We start from the raw sequence: 20,403 nt of genomic DNA on the forward strand, positions 1-20,403 counted from the left end.
GCAACACTGCCACAAAAGAGGAGGAGGATGAGGAAAGTCTTGCCTGGAGAGATGGCTCAGGATGAGACCCCGGATGATGCAGAAAAATCCTATGAGGTGAATGTGCATAACCGGATCATGGACACAGCAATTGAAGCCATTCATAGGCGCTTTTTAACACACAGCAATCTATATGCTGACTTGGCATGTCTGGATCCCAGAAACTTCCCTCAGCTCTGCACCAGTGCTCTTTCCCAGTCTGCCCTTCAAGACTTAAGCAAGTGCTTGCAAGGATTTGACAGCAGGGCAACCAAGGAAAATATGCAGGCCGAGTTGAAAAGCTTTGCACTCCAGTGGAACAAGCTGAAGGCATCCCCATTGGCAGAGTACAAAGCAAGAACAGTAGAAGATGGATGGAAGGTGGTGAGGAGGACAACACAGAAGAGGTTGAGATAACTCCCATAAGCTGTTGCTCCTGCAAAGAATGCCCTCTGTGCTGCTACCAGATACTTTGCCGTTTCAACATGCTAACAGATGCATACCCTGCCCTAGGCCTTGCTTATAAATACCTGCTTACATTATCCCTCACACAGGTGGCTTGTGAGCGCACATTTTCAATTTTGAAGTTTATTAAAAACAGACTCAGAAGCACCCTCTCATCTGATAAATTGGAGGCATTTATGTTGATGGCCACAGAGAAAGACATCCTCATGTCCTTGGACTCTGACTCTGTGATAGACAGACTTGCAGAGAAGAGTGAGCTGCTTAAGAAGCTGCTCCACTGATAAGGCGAGAAATATTTAATATTATTGTTATTATCACACATCACACATTATGGATGTAGTAATTCATTATTTGTCATTTTAATTATGCTTTTCAGAAGTTGTATTGTGCTTATGTGTTGATCCTTAATGGTGTGATCATGTACACTAAATTATCAATTATTCTCCATTACAGGTTGTTCTGATATATTTGAGGAGTCGTTCTCCCTCTGTTCTATATGTGGACTTGTTCTCTCATTTAGGACCACTGTTAGAATTAGGTAAGTTTATCATGTATTTTTTAATGTTGTATAAATTCATACTTCATCATTTTAAAAAAGTTTTGAAAGAAACGCACATCCCAAAAGTTTTCAACTCTAGGTGCAGGACAGAGGAAAACATTTTATTTATTTTTCAGACTTAATAATGTATCCAATTCCCTTCTCAGGTTGACCACTTGACATGTGAGAGCTTGAGGAGTTGTTCCCCCTCCGTCCATGTTCGAGGACTTGCTCTCTCTCTGCCTCCACTCTCTACCTTCACTGCACCAAAGTTTGGCTGTTGAGTCTCCTCTAGTATGGTGAGTTTATCATTTTTTATGTTTTATGAAATCATACTTACTTTGTTATGATTAGAGACTTAATAATGTATCCGATTCCCTCTCAGGTTGAGCACTTGACATGTGAGAGCTTGAGGAGTTGTTCCCCCTCCGTCCATTTTCAAGGATTCGCTTCCTTACCACTTCACCACTTTTTGAGAAGTCTATGATTTGTTGAGTATGTCATGTGTCTTATAATGTTATATGAATTCATACTTGATTTGTGATGATGAGAGTCTTAATAATGTTTCCATGTCTCTTTTAGGTGGACCACCCTATATATGAGAGCCTAAGGAGTTGTTTTCCCTCTGTCCCCTTTTGAGGACCTGCTTTGTCTCCTCCATCATTCACTGGGCCACTTTTAGGTTCCTGAGCTTATTTCATGTGGTGAGAGGAATGCAATATGTGTATGTTTAAAGGTTAAAGGTTAACATACTATATGTGCGATAAAATGACAATTGGTAATTCATAAATGTCTCTTTATATTCTCTGCTACCATTATCTCCTGTCAAACAGGTTTTCCTGACCTGCTAGAAGTTCTTCTATGATGCTTGAGTCATCCATCATATCTGAGAGCTTCGTCTTGACTTTGTGAGTTTATTATGCAACTTGTTTTGTCTCAGATTGAAACAAAAGGTTTGATTATGATTATTTCCTGGCTGAAGATTTTCATATTGATGGTTTTAATTTCAAACATCTGCATATCTTTTAAGTTCAATTAACAGTTATGCAGGTAGGCCTTAGGGCTCTTTTGAGACTTAAGTCATCCTTCATGACAGATACATTTGTTGACTAAGTGTCACTACGTCACAAAAAGGCTACATGGCTACATATATTTGTCAGTACACAGATACTGAGTACAAGTTATGTTTGCTGTTTCTTTCAGGTCACGAATTTGGTGAGGAGTGGAGCTGGCTGGCTGCGGACGAGGAAGTATAGAGCAATACATACTTGTGCACATACACGTATATGAGAATGCATATCTATTCAGACCTGTAACCCATGTCTTAGACTTTTCACACAGCTACAGTATATATATATATTTTTTTCCAATTCTCTATTTATGGTTTCATAATGAGTGAGTGAGTGAGTTTCAGCTCTAATGCTGCTACTGTCTGTAATATGTTTCTATTTAGATTATTTGTCAGGATATTTTTTTGTTATTATTGTCCGAGTCTGGTTTTAACTAATACTGGGCTTACACCAAAAGATTTTCACAGTCACAGACTAAAAACTGAAAGGGTAGCATAAGGGTTCTTCCCGTTAGTCTCGTCCCACCCCTAGTCATTACATAACTTCTGTTGTGATTTGACACTATAATGAATAAAGATTGATTGATATAGCTGTCAATTTTAGTCCTTGAGTTCATAGTTAAGTGCTTTATTTGTTAACTGCTATCAAGGAATATGACTCTCCTTTGTAGTATGCATGAGAGAAGATGCCGCAAGTTTAGTGGACTTCTATGTAGTGTCCGCTGAAAATGTAGTGGGCTGGTTTGGACAGAAAATGCCAGGGCTGAATTTTTGTCCCAGTCCACCCCTGTCTGTGCGCGTGTGTGTGTGTGTGTGTTTCTGTCCCCCTTGTTATGCTTTGGAGTCATGTAACTCTTTAACAGAACGCACACACATTCTCCCTAAACATCTTCAACACACATCTTATCTTTAACATAAGTTAATTGTTCTTGTCGCTTAATGGCTTCTGTGAACTTCCTTTCACCTTGAAGTCAACTTACTAGGAATGACTACATTTGATTGATAAGCTCAAAAGGACCTTTATCTCGTTTACTGCTGGGCGACCCAAGTCTCAAGGCCTCTTTTGGGGTCTACAGGAAATGAATCATTAACTTCAAGAAAGAATTTAACTGTATTATCTTTGAGGAAAACCCCCTTTGGCTTCCCCTGTTAATTGCAAAAACCGTGGATGATTAACAGAGAGACCCTAACATTCTCCCGATATTCTGGGAACTGCAAAGCAGATGTCAAAAGTCATTTGTATTATGCCTAACCACAGATAGCCAAAAAAACACCCTTTTGATTACACATAAAAGTGGAAGAAAAGACTATTGCGCTATATTTAAAAGAGGAACAATGTACTTTGTCCCTTCAAATTTAACACACACGAATATATGAGGTGACATTAAAATGAATATACCAGAAATACACTGTATCAAACTTTCTGCCATAATACGTTACTTTAATACTTCAAATAAAGACTCAGGGTGCAACAACTAGTCGACTTCATCGATTAAAATCGATTACCAAATTAGTTGCCAACTAATTCAGTCGTCGATTCGTTGGTGACGTCATCACGTGTCTTTTACGCGCCGTTAAGCTCCAACGTTATTGGTCTTTTTAGCGGTACTGTTAGAAATTCAAATCAATGTTTTAATGGGGAAATGTAGTTTAAACATGCCGTCAGTTTTAATGCAGTTTTACACTGAAAAACCAGAAATTCTTGTGCACAACCAGCTGTTAAGCTTTATTCTGAAACTCTTTCATCTCCGGTTGGCAGTTATCATGTGGTAAATGTACAATTTCCGAAAGAGGTGAATTTAGTAGCGAAATTATATGGAGTGGTGCAAACCGAAATGTATCACCACAACTATAGATGTCGAGATACTACCATGCTGAATATTAAATGAAGGTACAGTTTATTTGAAAACATTATTGTTTACAGACGAGAGTAGCATGTGACAACATCCGGAATGACCGGAAACCAAACCAGCCGAGAAGTATTTTTTAGAGTATTGATTACAGCGTTTAGAATGTGTTACATGAAAAGTGATGAAAGAAAATATGAGGAGAAAAGGTGTGTTAAGCATATATTGAATGTGAAAAGAACCAATCCTCTGTTTAAATGCAACAACGGACATTGGAGACGAGGCGAGCCGGCTGGCGGGGAGGAGCCAGCAGAGGATATATAACAGCACCGGACGAGGGATCGGGCTCTTCTCTTCCCTAACGAGGAGCGGATCACAGCTGTTTGTCTGACTGAACAATATCATGCTTGTGACCAACCCGCGCCTTTTTTAATTAAAGTACCCAATTGAACTTTCACAGAGACTCCATTTAGTCTCCTTTTAAAGCTTCTCTCCTGGACGGGAGAATAACGAACACAGTTTACAATGAGGTGTGCTCCCCGACGTGATCCCGCTGACCGAGGAGAGAAAACCAACCGGCTGTTTCCTGGAGACGCTTGCAGCCATTCGACACACAAGAGCTCAAATCAATCGGTACGAAGATGCCTGTTATGACAAAGATTCTTCACTAGTTAAACTAGGCAATGTTAGATTTGTGTGTTTGACGGCAGCCGGCAGATCCTGAAAATAGCTGTGCATTTTAATGTTAAAACAACCCAAATTGATAAAATAATCACTCTAAAACCACGAGGCATTGTTTTGTCACAAGCAGGGTGAGTTCACACTTTCTTTTGTTCCATTAACCCTGCATGCTATTAACCATGTGTGGGTGTTGAATTTTAAATATAAATGTGTGTGGACATTGTACTTCAGATAGGTGCCTTGCTGTTTTCACGTAGGTGTCTCTTGTTACGCTCGTAGTTATTTAGCCTATGACGTAAGGGTATATAGCTCATTTGACGATTTTTGTTAAGATCTGGAGACATAGCGAATCGGTTAAGGGCCGAGTAAGTGAAAACCAGCAGGGCATAGCAAATTAACTCAGGGTTAAGTAACCGAAGTCAGTGCTTTAAAGAAAGTCCTTTTCAAGAAAAGGCTTGGTTAAGGTCTAAGCCTTTATCAGTGGTTAAAACTGTTCTGTTTTTAAACAAGATATTGCAGGTGGGTTACGGTAATCGGAAGTGCAGTAATAAGACGACGGTCTATTATTAGTTGCTGATATGTCTCCATATTGGTCCCGGTTTGGCGTGTCCAAATAGCAACAGTTAACCAATAGTCGACTATAAAGTCAATTATTACGTGAACAGGTTTATAGCTAGTGCGTAAGGGTTCCTAACTTTAAGTGATGATATCAATAAGATAAAGCCCATTTTTTTCATAGTAAACTAGATAGAAATGTTGTTATTTTAAACTAAGTGTTGTTTTGGCTTGGATTTCAGGGTTTATAATACCACACCAGTGGTTTACTTTGTTACGGTTAGTTTAAAGATCACCTCGCCATTGTTTAAACTCCCACCTGAGAGCTGCATGGACAAATCTCTTTGTCTACAGGTCAGAGTGCGAAATAATCGGGTGCCATCTTGTTTACACCCCACATGTGGAAAAACAAAGACAGGGCAATCGCCATTTCGTGACATGCAAATTCAAAGCACTCCTTTCTTTGTTCTTATGCAGCTGGTTTCACTCCAATGAGGCATTTTCCTGACCTCCATCTTGTGAAGAACGAATAATAATTCTTGTCACAGTTGGAACTAGAAGGCTGAATCAATTTTTGGATATTAAAGGGAAGGATTGTTGTATTTTCAAAGTTTTTAAGTATTGCTGCTGGCAAAAGTGTATTGGCCGATTATTGATGTAATTCTGCTGGCAAATGTGTTTTGGTGGTTTTTGAAATATTCCTGGTTGCAAATGTTTTGGCGGTTACGTGCTGTGTGGTTTAACCATACTGTAATGTTCTTCCTATTTTAAAGATATTTTTAAGGAAAATAAGTTTCTCCTTGTTAAAAACAAGTCAGTTTTGCAACAGCTATTCCCTAGTGGATTAAGCTAGGAAATTAAAATAGCGCACTCTGGTGGTAGTACAGAATTATTACACAAATAGAAGAAACACCATAACATTGTGAAGTATAATTTTAAGTGTTATAAATAAACATAAGCTTGATCGCCAGAATAGAATTGCAAGTGGTTTCTAATTATAAGATGAGAAACTTTACATAATAACATAACCTAGACTGTAGAATATTCAAACACCACTTTATTGAAGCTAACCCAAGTTGAGACATTTGCATACTTTCATACATTTCGGTATGCACTGTACACAGGAGATTTGGATTTGAACCATATTCATATTTCAAAGTCAAAACCATACACGGTACAACTTTATTTTAACATTTCATATTTTAATTTTGCATAATTTTTATATATTAATTAACTTTATTAATATTTTACCTAAAACTTAAAAAAAAAAAAAAATCTATAACTTTAAAAAAATAAAAAATAAATTATAAAACCTTGAGCAACTAAAAAAAAGATTTAAAGTTCGAACGAACAGCAACGAAGGTGCTAGTCAGAAGATTAGTGCTTCATCTTTGATAAGTTAATAAATAATTAGAGAACATGTCACCAAAACAAACTAAGTTGAGACTAGACGCAGAGCCAGGCTCAACAGCAGATATCAAGGGAAGGATACAAATCAGATCAGAGGCTATAACAGTTCCAAATCTTAGACAAAAGACATGGAACCACATGGAGAAACTGTTGGAACAGTGGCAAACGAGAGGACTGTTTCCAGCAGATGATCAGCCTGGACCAAAGAAAGACCATAGAAAAGCTGTAGTTGAACATGAGAATGCTGAATACCTACAACAGGAAAAAGCATGGATCAAAGCCGGACAACCCTCTTGGTATGGACCTGAAAACATTGCTATGAACAGAGCTGAAAAAAGAAAATCTAGAGTTACAAGTCTGGTACTCCATCTAAAATATGTCAGCCAAGAATCAACGAACAGCATGTATGTGGCTCAAGGAGCAGAGCTCACAGCAAAGGAAGATAAGAAAGAAAAGACAGAAGAAGCTCCAGTAATCCAACCTTCAAAGCTCCTTCCAAGCCTGACAGATGTGCCTCCTCCCTACATGACAGAAGAATACAGTTTCTTTCAACCCCCAATACAAGCTCCAACTCTAGGTGTTTTAGGAGGATTGTTGGAGTTGGACGGTCTCCCCAAAGCTACACGTGTCAAAGACTTGGAGTATGAGGTACAACTCCTATCTGGTGAGCTCAACAGAAGATTGGAAGAACTAGGCATAAGAATGGAAGAGGAGCTCAACAGAAAGATGGAAGACCTCAGCAAAAGTATGGAAGCACAACTCAAGAGAAGAGAAGGCGAATGTTCTCCAGACACCACAACCGTAACTGAAGCTGGAAGACTCAAGAACTGCTCAACACTCATGCTACCGCTGATAGCGGCTGGAGAAGGAGGATTGAAATACCAATCATGGACTCACAGAGACATGGAAGCATTAGCGGCAAAACTACCTCCACTTACACAAGGAGGTCAGAAGTGGGTGAATGATCTGGAGAAATACACAGTCCAAGACCACCTGTGCTTGGGAGACATGAGGGCACTGCTTGGACGGATATAAGGAAGACTAGAGGCAAGAGCAGTGGATTCCAAGGCCAAATGCACCAACTCTCCAGATTACATTTTCTTCAACAAAGTCAGGTTGAGGTATTGGGCTGCCATTCGTCAAATCTACCCAACAAAACGGAGTTGACATGCCTTCAACTACCTGAGAAAAGAACCGGGGGAAGACATAGCCTTCCTGAAGAGATGTAAAGGAGTGTGGGAGGACTGCACTGGAGAACTATAGGTTACTTACGTAACCCCAGTTCTCAGAGTAACATGAAGTGAGATGTCTCACTATGGGATGCGCCTCATCGCGGAGCAAACAGAAGCATTAATCTCATTACGCCAATCCTGATTGGCTGGTGATCTTGACGTCAGCGTCAGGGAATCCACCCCCTATAAGTAGCTTGCGCTACGCCGCATGCGTCATTCAAAATAAGCACCTCTTCTCGCTTCACCATAGCAAGGAGGGCCGTCTGGTGAGACATCTCACTTCATGTTACTCTGAGAACTGGGGTTACGTAAGTAACCTATAGTTCTCATTCATAACACTCCGTTCGATGTCTCACTATGGGATATTGTAGCTCCCGAATTGCCAGACGAGCTTATCTCAAAAGTCACCAAGACCAACCAGAACTTAACAGTTAGAGCTCTAACTCAGCAGGGGGCCCAGCACTGCATGGGCCACACTGGGAGCAAAGACGTCTAATCTGTAAAAGCGGACAAAAGTGAGCGGCGAGGACCAGCTCGCTGCTGCACAAATGTCTTGGATGGAAACACCCCTGAACAAAGCCCAGGATGTAGCCAGACCACGAGTCGAATGAGCACGCAAACCCGAAGGTGCCTGCAGACCCTGACTCGTGTAAGCCAAAGCAATTGCCTCCACAATCCAGTGAGAGAGCCGTTGCTTAGTAACAGGCTTGCCCTTCTGAGGGTTAGCCCAGGACACAAAGAGTTGGTCATTATGACGAAACTCTTTTGATCTGTCCATATAAGTGCGTAAAGCACGGACTGGACATAGCAAATTCGGCTGCTGTTCCCCGGAGGGACACAGCGGCGGAGGAAATACCTCAATGTCAAAGGGGGTACATGAACCAACCACCTTAGGTATAAAGGCAGGGTTGGGCTTCAGCAACACTCTCGTTAACCCTCGGGCGAACTGAGTGCATGAAGGATGTACAGATAGCGCATGAATGTCACTGACTCGCTTGGCGGATGCCAGGGTCAGTAACAGCACTATCTTGAGTGACAGGTGCTTCATGTCAGCTTCTTCCAGGGGTTCAAATGGGGCTCGAGTGAGCCCATCTAAAACCACTGTCAAGTCCCATAAGGGCACCAGTGACCTGGAAACAGGAAGGAGCCTGCGGGCTCCCTTCATAAAATGGCAGACCAGAGGATGCTGGCCGGCCGTCTTACCCTCAAAACCCACATGGCATGCAGCAATAGCAGCCAGGTAGACTTCGATCGTGGAGAAAGCTCTGTGTTTATCAATTAGGTCCTGTAGAAATGATAAAATCACTCCCACAGGGCATTGAAAAGAGGTGTGCCCTTTTTGAAGGCACCAGTCCTCAAACACCCTCCACTTACAGTCATAAAGAGACCTAGTGGAGGAAGCAGGAGGACCGGAGGCCAAATGTGCGCGAGCGCGTCCACGCCTAATGGTGCGTTTTGATCGCGCATTGAAAAGAAAAGCTGACAGTGAGCATTTTCTTTTGATGCGAACAGATCTACCGCGGCTCGGCCGTAACGCACCCACAGCTGGCTCACAACCATTGGATGTAGAGTCCAGTCTGCATATAGTGGTACACCTCTGGACAGCAGGTCTGCACCGAGGTTCATCACACCCGGTACGTGCGTCGCTCTCAGAGAGAGGAGACGGCCGCAGCTCCACAAGATCAGTTTGCGTGCCAGCATGTGTAACTGAAGAGAGCGCAAACCCCCTTGTCGGTTTATATACGATATTGTGGTCGTATTGTCCGTCCTCACAAGGACATGGTGTCCTCTGGGAAAAGGCAGAAAGCGTTTTAGGGTGAGGAACACCGCTAAAAGCTCCAGGTAATTTATGTGCGACCGCTGGAGGTCTCTGCTCCAGAGACCCCTCACCGGACGACCTTCGTAAATACCTCCCCAGCCTGTCAGACATGCGTCTGTGGTGACCACCTTCCGTGAAAGGACAGCACCCATAGGCACGCCCCGTACCAGAAAAGTCGGGTGCAGCCAGTGGCGCAGCGCCATTACGCATTTCACAGTAACCATCACTCTCCGTGCTCCATGACGCGCGGGGTTTAGTTTTAGAGCGGCTACCCAGCGCTGAAACTCCCTCATGTGTAACCGTCCCAGCCGTACAACCAGGATGGCTGACGCCATGAGCCCCAGTAACCACAGGCATGATCTGAAAGCTTTCACTCTTTCCGCTGACAGGCGGGCTGGGCACCGAGTTCAGGTGTAAACCCAGGAAGAGTACAGTCTGTGCCGGGCACAACATGCTCTTTTCTGTGTTTATTATGAAACCCAGGTTGAGCAGGTGCTTTACGAGGACATTTGTCTGCGTAATAGCCTCCTGTTCCGACTGTGCGAGAAGCAGCCAGTCGTCTAGGTAGGTTGCCAGGCGAATACCCTGTTGTCTTAACGGGGCTATCGCGGCTTCCGTACATCGTACAAACACTCTTGGACTGAGAGACAGACCGAAGGGAAGTACTCTGTATTCGTAACAGATCCCCTGAAATGCGAACCTCAGATATTTCCTGTGTGGGTAATATACTGGGATGTGGAAATACGCATCTTTCAGGTTGACTGATGTAAACCAGTCGTTTTGTCGCACGAGACGCAGCAGAGATGTGTGAGTGAGCATTCTGAATTTGTATCTTCTTAGATATTGTTCAGAGCCCTCAAATCTAGTATTGGCCGAATTCCGTTCCCTCCCCGTTTGGGAACGAGGAAATACTTGGAATAAAAGCCGCTCTGACTCTGCTCGGCGGGTATTATAGATATAGCCTCCTTTTCTAGAAGTGAGAGAATCTCTCTTTCTAGAATGTGGGCTGACTCCCCTCGGGCCTGTGAATACAGAACGCCCGAGAAGCAAGGGGGGGTGACAGCGAATTGGAGTCTGTAACCCCGTGTAACTGTCTTGAACACCCAAGCAGACGTTGTGAGCATCTTCCACTGTTCGCTCCTTAGAGCCAGCGGAGATGTCACGTCTTTTGCCCTCTGAGTCTCTATTTGTTGTGTTATGGGGCCCTCTAGTGTCTGAACACGGTGGTACCCCGATTTGACAGTCCCCACCGACACTGCGCATGCGCGTGACGGAGGTGCCTTCACAACCCCAGCCGGCACTGCGCCTGCACGTGACGGTGGTAGCCTCACAGCCCCAGTCGTTACTGCGCATGCGCGTGGCGGCGGTGCCCTCACAGACCCGTTCATCGTCCGCCTTTTGAGAGAGGCCGTAGCTGCTCTCAAAAGGGGAACAAATGGCGGGCTGTTTATTGGTTTTATTGTTTTCTCTTTCATTTTTCTGAGCTGCGCCCTCAGCCTGAGGCCTGGATGCGCCAGCGGAAAATGCTTTATCCGAGAAAACAGAGCAATATTGTGACATGTGTTTTGGTGCACTTGAGGATGGCTTTGAGGCATCTCTCGAGGCAGCGGGAACACATCTGGAGCTGGGGAACCTTCCAGCTCCGTCACCGAGGGAAGAAGAGGAGGCTGTCAGGCCGCCAGCTTCTTCTTCCTCGCCTGCTGGCCGAAATTCCGGGTTGGCTGCGCCTGGGCTGCAGCCGGAACCGGAGACTTTCTGGGCCAATTCGCCTTCGTCTCCTGCCTGGGCTGGGGACTCGGGGCGGGCCGTGACCTCTGCTGTTTCGGTACTTTAAACCGAGCAGCTGAGGTAGCTTGGGCGAGGGACTGCCGCTGTGAAGGCAGCGGCTGGACCCATCGAGGAAGACAGAGGTGGAGGGCCTCGTCTTCCTTCTTCTTGGACTCGCATCTCTTCTGCATAGAAGCGAGCGCAGATCCGAAAATCCCCTCGGGAACGATGGGCATGTCCAGCACATCCTCTCTTTCCCGGTTTTGGGAGGTTGGTGAGGTTGAGCCATCTAGCTCTTTCCTGCACCACCATAATTCCCATTGCCTTTCCCGTGGCCTGGACGGCGCAGCGTTGAACGCGGAGACAGATGTCCGTGATCGCGGCTATCTCGTCCAGTACTGCCGGTCCAGGATTACTCGATAGATCCTCGCAGAGCTCCGCTTGGTAAGCGGTTAGCAGCGAGGAAATGTTCAAAGCCCTGGCAGACAATGCTGCGGCTCTGTAGGACCGTTCAGTCATGGTTGACTGGAACCGGTCCGCCTTTGCCGGCAGCGTGGGGTTCCTGCTCGGTGTAGTCGCCATCCTCGGGAGGAGGTGAGCTGCCACCAGCGGTTCCATCGGCAGTATGCAGAGCAGGCCGAGCCTCTCCATACCGTCGCAGTCTAGGGGAGGAGGCACCCTGGATTGGGGCCTTGTTGCTGAAGGGCCGGTCTCTCCACGAGACCGACACCTCATCCAACATCTCCGGGAAGGCCGGCAGGAGTTGCCTCTTTGTCCTCGTTGCTTGGGGCAAATTTTTCCCCTCGTAACGGGACCTGTAGGTCTCCTTGGCCATTTCGGGCCATGGGATGTCTAGGCTGGCTGCGGCACGCTGACACACGGCCTGCAGGTCTATGCTCAGACAGGGCGAAGCTGGTGTGCTATCGCCCGGGAGAGCAGCCATCGCTCCCGGCTTTGCAGCCTGAGCTGATGACACGAAGACATCATCGTCTTGCTCATCAGAGTCGGACAGGAGGAATCCAGAGGTTTCATCCTCTTCGTCCTCCATGTAGTCCAACTCCGGGACATCATCCGCGGGCGAGACCATGGTGAGGTCCAGTTGGGAGCCCCAGCTTGACACAGCGCGGGGCTCCGCTCGCACGTCCCTCGCTGCCACCGAGTCCCAGCCTGACACGGCGCGGGACTCCGGTTCTGCAGCTGCCACTACTGATGAGCCCCAGACCGACACAGTGCGGGGCTCCATCTCTGTGGTGGACGCCCCCGTGTCCTGATTTCCGTCCGGTAAATCAGAGGACATGAGGGAGTCCTGACCCGACAAGCTAGCTTGGCGTGCTAGCCGTCGGCGGAGGCTCTTGATGGTGAAGCGGGCACAATGTCCGCACGAGCCGGGGTTGTCGATAGCCTCCTGGGCGTGTTCCAGCCCAAGACAGGACGAGCAGCCTGGTGTGAGTCTGTGCCTGATATCTTCAACCCGCAGCCACAGAGCCGAGCCTCCTAGTCCCTGACTCCTCTGGTGTGAGGGAGAGAAGTGTCCATCTCGGTCGCCGTGGTGACGGCGTGGAGAGGACCCGCTCGTAACAGGTACGTTGCTGAGAAAAAATACTTCCCCAACTGTCGTTAATCCGGAGAAAAAACGACGGTGTAGAATTTTATTCTCAAAGAATATTAACTGGTGTGTTAATACCCTTTTTATCTTCCCCTCCTCTGGTGTGAGAGAGAAAAAGAAAAAACGTCCTTGCTACCGTGGTGTCGGTAGTGAGGGAAGACAAGCTAGCAACACGTGTGTTGCTAGCTTGAAAAAATCAAAACCTTACCTTTATTCCCGAGGAGAAAACGGCGAGGTCGATTTGCAATACTAACTGGTGTGTTAGTATTAACAGTCTTCTTGCAGAAGTAGAAGTAGCCGGCGAGCGCCCGTCGACCGAAGGTTAGCTTCGTAAATCAGTCTGTGGACCGTTAAGCTAGCTAGCTACTGATCTTTCTCGAGATGTGCTCCGAAGCGAGAAGAGGTGTTTGAATGACGCATGCGGCGTAGCGCAAGCTACTTATAGGGGGTGGATTCCCTGACGCTGACGTCAAGATCACCAGCCAATCAGGATTGGCGTAATGAGATTAATGCTTCTGTTTGCTCCGCGATGAGGCGCATCCCATAGTGAGACATCGAACGGAGTGTTATGAATGAGAACGACATGACGTTTCACCGTCTGTCGTAATGCTGTGGAAGAACGCGGTCATTAACGCCCTTCCCCAATCAGTGCAGGCAAGCCTGGGAGATGTGGTGGCATTAGACGCTATACCCATTGAAGAATGGAGACAACAGCTCATTTACCACGATATGAAATACCAAGCAACCCAGAAGGAAAAAGACGAAGAAATTAAAACATTACAACTAAGACTCTTGAAGATACAAATGGCTGAGAAAGATACCGAAGCTAATACAAACAAGAAAGCGGCAAGACAAATGGCAGCTACATCAGAGAAGGCAGGGCAGATTCCTCCAACAATTCAAGCTCAGGAAGAACCAGAGAATGCATTGCAGACATCTCAAACAGTTGAATCTCAGATAGTGCCAGAGAATCAGCTGGAGAACCAACAACCAGGATGTTTCCGAGGAGGCAGAGGCAGAGGAAAAGTTCTCCGGTTCGAGGGATGCTACATATGCAATCAGCTGGGCCATTGGGCTAGAGATTGTCCACAACAACAAATGAAATACCCACCACATGCAACACACAACGGCCCACCATGCAGTTTCCATGATGACGACGGAGGCAGGGGGTCCCAGAGATGTCAAAGACGTACAGGATTTCCAAACATGAACCAAATGCCACTGACAGCCTGGTATCATCCACAACAATGAGGAAGCTTAGAGGACCAGACCATCAGGTGATGCATCTTCAGCACTAGAGTATTTTGAAATCCAGCTACATAGAGCCACATATGTCACCACAGGAGGGAGAGGTTGAATGTTATTTAAAATATAGTGAGTAGAATATTGCATTTACACAGAGCATCCACAGATTAGAAGTAGCAGAGTAAAACATTGAGCGGATTATTTTTGTAATTATGAGAAGGAAAATACATTACGAGTGATGTTGTTCCTCCACACAGAAAACTATTGTGTCCACACAACTAGTGAGGTCAAGAAGACGCGCTTCCACCCAAAATATGCAAGGGGCGGCGATACACCTGACGTGAAGCTGTCCAGACCTGAAAACAGAAACTCGATTCTGCTGTGGTGAAGTCTGGCTACAAATAGTCCATGGGCCAGACCAGATTTTGGTACCACTCAGAGTGGCAAAGTCTAGTAAAATTTTTTGAAAAGGTACATGTCCATAGATGATATTTTTGTATGATAACCCATCCTAAGTGGTAGCTTTTTGACAGTTATCAGCTCATAAAGTTATCAACCCCCTGCAAAAAATAGGCCTCTAAACGCCGGGGGCATATTTTGTTTTGTGCTCATTTTCAGAACTTTACTCATATGTTATGAGGGCATGTTTGGTAGCATTTTAAAGTGTACAATCCTAGCTTTCATTTAGACCTAGTTTTGGGCCTATCTAAAAAATATAAAGGTCACATGGTCAAAGGTCAAACTGTCTCAACAACATTTTTTCCACTATTTTCGCCTAAACTGTAGTCTTTTTTATAGCACTGTGAAATGTAGGAACAGCACTGACACAAATAACAAAGACTGAAATACTCACAGGACTGTAACAATTCAGGAAATGTATAATCTTCCCATAATATCCTGCTATGAGGGAGGATATGGGTCTTTAAGTGGAACATGGGCCCAGGCGAGAATTGACAATAACTGCTAATTATTTGGTATTTGTCACAGAGTTTTTATTTAGATTTGCCCTAATCATCACATCCATCATCATCATAGTCCACAGTGAAGACACAACTTCTTCATCCTCCTCCACCCTCTGATTTGTGCATTTTTGAAAACATTGAACATCTGAAGTCAGCGTTAAGAGCGTTAAGGTGGGGTGGGGGTGGTGGGGCATGGTGGGGCGTCAGGTTTTAAATTCTCTTTAAATACTTTTCAAAAAACTTTACAAACATATGGGTTTTTGTTATAATGTTAATAGAAATGTAAGAAGAATCCCTCAGAGTGTAAACACTGAAACATGAACTATACTGTGTGTGTATCAGACGGCCAAGTGCAGGGGAGTTCCTGTGGTGTGTGTGGGCGGAGGGGCAGTGTTCGGAGGAGGAGGACAGGGAGTGGGAGGTGGCCTCCTTCTGCAGCTCCGCTCTTAGGATCAGCAGCTCCTTCAGCGTCTGATGCACCAGCACCTGGAGCACATGGGGCACAGGAATAAAAACTACAGGAACATTTGCACAATAACTTTTTTCTGTATCCTATATAGATCGATCTTTATCTTTATTCTATTTTATTTTATCTTATTTTATTTAAATCTTTAATTTATCGCTACCTTTTACTATTTTTTGTATCTTACCTGGGGTCTCATGTGGGGGTTGCCCTAATCATCACATCCATCATCATCATCATCATCATCATAGTCCACAGTGAAGGCAACTTCTTCATCCTCCTCCACCCTCTGATTTGTGCATTTTTGAAGTTTGCACATTTCTGTGCACTTGAAGTTGTTGGCGAGGCAGGAGCAGCCTGGAAGCCTACAGGTCTTTACACACTTGCAGGCCATGAGCTCCAAGACAGCCTTTGGAGCTGGGAGCCCTCGCATCCAGTCCAACACCAGCATACCTACAGTAAAAGAAGAAGTGTAAGATCCAAGTCACACACTTTCCATGTCTCATCTACTTCACTAAAGAACTGAAATGTACAGAAATTACCTATACTGTTGCAGTGAATTTACTAAAAGCATACCTTTGACGTCTGTTTTCCATCCATAACCTTTTGGCTCTGGTATGCCTGGTTGTCCTTCCAGACATTGCCTCCATACTGCTGCCTGGTAATTTGCGCGCTGTGTATGCAGCTGTAAGCAGTCCCTGCAAGGCGGAAGAAGGCTTGACTCCATTTCATCCCTTTTGGTGCAGAACATCAGGTACCGAAGGTCGTTCACATCACATATGTTGGATGATGGTGCATACATCTGACACACAAAGGATTCCATGGCTCTGTGTAAGTGCTCTGATACATCCCATGATGTTCCCAGGGATTTGAAGCCCTCTTGATATGTCCTGTTTCCTTTAACAAGTTTGAAAGCACAGAGTTTCCCTCTTCCTGCAAAAGCACTCACACTATCACAACCTGTAAAGGCATGGAGACCTACAAGAGCATCACAGAGATCATCTCCATGGAGTTCAGCAAGGGTGCTAATGTTGATGTATCTTGTTCTATTCTGACTCCCACATTTCAGGTACATGGTGCAGTTTATCTTCTTACAGTTCCCTAAGCAAAGGACCATGACATCTGTGTCCTCACTCACAATCACTGTAGTTTTATAGCCATTCTGGCTGGCATGAGCAGCATGTAGGAGCATGCGGGTGTCTGCCTCCTCATGGGAACACTTTAACTCCATCACAACTTTCACATCTTTGTTCTTAAGACAATAGCATGTCTCTCCACATGTTACAAAAAGCTGCTTTTCTTGAAGCTTCACCTGGTTTTCTGGCAGCTTCCACTGGTCCACAATGAACTTGATCAAGGCAGTTTTGCTCTCTGGATTGCTTAAGTACCCGGCCCGGAGGAAGCCCGGGGTCCCCTTCTGGAGCCAGGCCCAGAAGGAGGACTCGTCGGCGAGCGTCTGGTGGCCGGGCTTGCCACGGAGCCCGGCCGGGCACAGCCCGAAAAGGCAACGTGGGCAACACCTCCGCTTCTCCGTCCCGCGGGCCCACCACCTACGGGAAACAGCAATGGGGTCGGGTGCGCTGCCAGAAGGGTGGCAGTGAAGGCAGAGGGTCTCGACGGACCAGACCCGGGCGACAGAAGCTGGCTTTGGGGACGTGGAACGTCACCTCTCTGGGGGGGAAGGAGTCGGAGCTTGTGCGGGAGGTGGAGCGTTACCAGTTGGATCTGGTTGGGCTCACCTCTACGCACAGCGTCGGCTCTGGAACCTTACTTCTGGATAGGGGTTGGACTCTATTCTTCTCCGGAGTTGCTCAAGGTGTGAGGCGCCGGGCGGGTGTGGGGATACTCACAAGTCCCCGGTTGGGTGCTTCGTTGTTGGAGTCTACCCCAGTGGACGAGAGGGTTGCCTCCCTACGCCTGCGGGTTATGGGGGGGAAAACTCTGACTGTTGTGTGTGCTTATGCACCCAACAGCAGTTCAGAGTATACGGCCTTCTTGGAGACCCTGGAAAGAGTCCTGTATGGGGCTCCTGAAGGGGACTCTTTAATCTTGCTGGGAGACTTCAACGCACATGTGGGCAATGATGGAGACACTTGGAGGGGAGTGATTGGGAGGAACGGCCCCCCTGATCTGAACCGGAGTGGTGGTTTGTTACTGGACTTCTGTGCTAGTCATGGATTGGCCATAACAAACACCATGTTCGAACATAAGGATGCTCATAAGTGTACGTGGTACCAGAGCACCCTAGGCAGAAGGTCCATGATCGATTTGGTTATCGTATCATCGGACCTGAGGCCGTATGTTTTGGACACTCGGGTAAAGAGAGGGGCGGAGTTGTCAACTGATCACCATCTGGTGGTGAGTTGGGTCGAGTGGCGGGGGAAGCCTTTGGATAGACCTGGTAAGCCCAAACGTGTAGTTCGGGTGAACTGGGAACGTCTGGAGGAGGCCCAAGTTCAGGAGGCCTTCAACTCACACCTCCGGCGGAGCTTTTCGGGCATTCCTGTGGAGGTTGGGGACATTGAACCAGAGTGGTCGGTGTTCAAAGCCTCTATTGCCGAAGCCGCGGGGGGGAGCTGTGGTCTCAAGGTCCTAGGTGCCTCAAGGGGCGGTAACCCTCGAACCTCCTGGTGGACACCGGTGGTCAGGGAAGCCGTCCGACTGAAGAAGGAGGCCTTCAGGGATTTGTTATCCCGGGGGACTCCCGAGGCAGTTGCAAGGTACCGACAGGCCCGAAGGGCAGCAGCCTCAGCCGTGGCCGAGGCAAAGCAGCGGGTGTGGGAGAAGTTCGGAGAAGACATGGAAAAAGACTTTCGGGCGGCACCAAAGTTGTTCTGGAAAACTGTCCGACACCTCAGGAGGGGGAAGCAGGGAACCATCCAAGCTGTGTACAGTAAGGATGGGACGTTGTTGACCTCAACTGATGGAGTGTTAGGGCGTTGGAAGGAGCACTTTGAGGAACTCCTGAACCCGACAACTCCGCCCTCTATGTTAGAGGCAGAGCTGGAGTATGAAGGGGGATCGACACCAATCTCCCGGGGGGAGGTCACTGAGGTCGTCAAACAACTTCACAGTGGCAAAGCCCCGGGGGTGGATGAGATCCGCCCAGAAATGCTGAAGGCTCTGGGTGTTGAGGGACTGTCATGGTTGACACGTCTCATCAACGTTGCGTGGAAGTCGGAAACAGTACCGAAGGAGTGGCAGACCGGAGTGGTGGTTCCCCTTTTCAAAAAGGGGGATCAGAGGGTGTGTGCCAATTACCGAGGCATCACACTACTCAGCCTCCCCGGGAAAGTTTACTCTAAGGTACTCGAAAGGAGGGTCAGGCCGATTGTCGAACCTCAGATTGAGGAGGAACAATGCGGATTCCGTCCTGGTCGTGGAACGACGGATCAGCTTTTTACTCTCGCAAGGATCCTGGAGGGTGCCTGGGAGTATGCTTATCCAGTCTACATGTGTTTTGTAGACTTGGAGAAGGCATATGACCGGGTTCCAAGGGAGTCACTGTGGGAGGTGCTGCGGGAGTATGGGGTGACGGGGTCTCTACTCAGGGCCATCCAATCTCTGTACTCCCAAAGCGAGAGCTGTGTCCGGGTCCTCGGCAGTAAGTCGGACCCATTTCAGGTGAGGGTTGGCCTCCGCCAGGGCTGCGCTTTGTCACCAATCCTGTTTGTAATATACATGGATCGGATTTCGAGGCGTAGTCGTGGGGGAGGGGGTCTGCAGTTCGGTGGACTAAGGATTGCACCACTGCTTTTTGCAGATGATGTGGTTCTGATGGCTTCATCGGTCTGCGACCTTCAGCACTCACTGGATCGGTTCGCAACCGAGTGTGAAGCGGCTGGGATGAGGATCAGCACCTCCAAATCTGAGGCCATGGTTCTCAGCAGGAAACCGATGGACTGTCCACTCCAAGTAGGGAATGAGTCCTTACCCCAAGTGAAGGAGTTCAAGTATCTCGGGGTCTTGTTCTCGAGTGAGGGAACAATGGAGCGTGAGATGGGTCGGAGAATCGGAGCAGCGGGAGCGGTACTGCAGTCTCTTTACCGCACCGTTGTGACGAAAAGGGAGCTGAGCCAAAAGGCAAAGCTCTCTGTCTACCGGGCCATTTTCGTTCCTACCCTCACCTATGGTCATGAAGGATGGGTCATGACCGAAAGAACGAGATCGCGGGTACAAGCGGCCGAGATGGGTTTTCTCCGCAGGGTGGCTGGTGTCTCCCTTAGGGATAAGGTGAGAAGTTCGGTCATCCGGGAGGGACTCGGAGTTGAACCGCTCCTCCTTCGCGTCGAAAGGAGCCAGTTGAGGTGGTTCGGGCACCTAGTTAGGATGCCACCTGGGCGCCTCCCTAGGGAGGTGTTCCAGGCACGTCCAGCTGGGAAGAGACCAAGGGGTAGACCTAGAACCAGATGGAGGGATTATATCTCTTCTCTGGCCTGGGAGCGCCTTGGGATCCCCCAGTCAGAGCTGGTTGATGTGGCCAGGGAAAAGAAAGTTTGGGGCTCTCTGCTGGAACTGCTACCTCCGCGACCCGACCACGGATAAGCGGGAGAAGATGGATGGATGGATGGATGGATGGATGGATTGCTTAAGAGTTTTCTCCACTGCACAACATTGTGTCCCGGGGCAATGTTCTTCCATTGAGTGCTACTTGTTGCACCTCGATTGTCTCTCTCAGCATTCTTGATGGATGTTTTCCTGTACACATCAAACACCACATCTATTC

At 47.0% G+C, this 20,403-nt stretch overlaps 2 protein-coding genes and 1 long non-coding RNA gene across 5 annotated transcripts in view; 2 read left to right on the forward strand and 1 right to left on the reverse strand.

The window, feature by feature from the left end:
* LOC307032161 (uncharacterized protein) overlaps positions 1-20,403 on the forward strand; it is a 374,501-nt gene that overhangs the window by 280,186 nt on the left and 73,912 nt on the right. The window lies entirely within an intron of this gene.
* Positions 1,188-2,826, forward strand: LOC307034255. The gene is made up of 5 exons (XR_013806849.1): positions 1,188-1,320; positions 1,407-1,516; positions 1,604-1,725; positions 1,855-1,929; positions 2,225-2,826. It is a non-coding gene; the product is annotated as an uncharacterized lncRNA (long non-coding RNA).
* Positions 15,125-17,052, reverse strand: LOC307032487 (uncharacterized protein). Its single transcript, XM_079670466.1, has 3 exons — positions 16,254-17,052; positions 15,865-16,130; positions 15,125-15,700 (listed from the first exon to the last, which is right to left on the reverse strand). The coding sequence occupies exons 1-2, from the start codon at positions 16,906-16,908 to the stop codon at positions 15,889-15,891; spliced, it is 897 nt and encodes a 298-aa protein (XP_079526592.1). The 5' UTR covers positions 16,909-17,052; the 3' UTR covers positions 15,125-15,700; positions 15,865-15,888.

The sequence above is a fragment of the Notothenia rossii genome, assembly GCF_949606895.1.
Source record: "Notothenia rossii genome assembly, chromosome: 3".
Taxonomy (NCBI): Eukaryota; Metazoa; Chordata; class Actinopteri; order Perciformes; family Nototheniidae; genus Notothenia; species Notothenia rossii.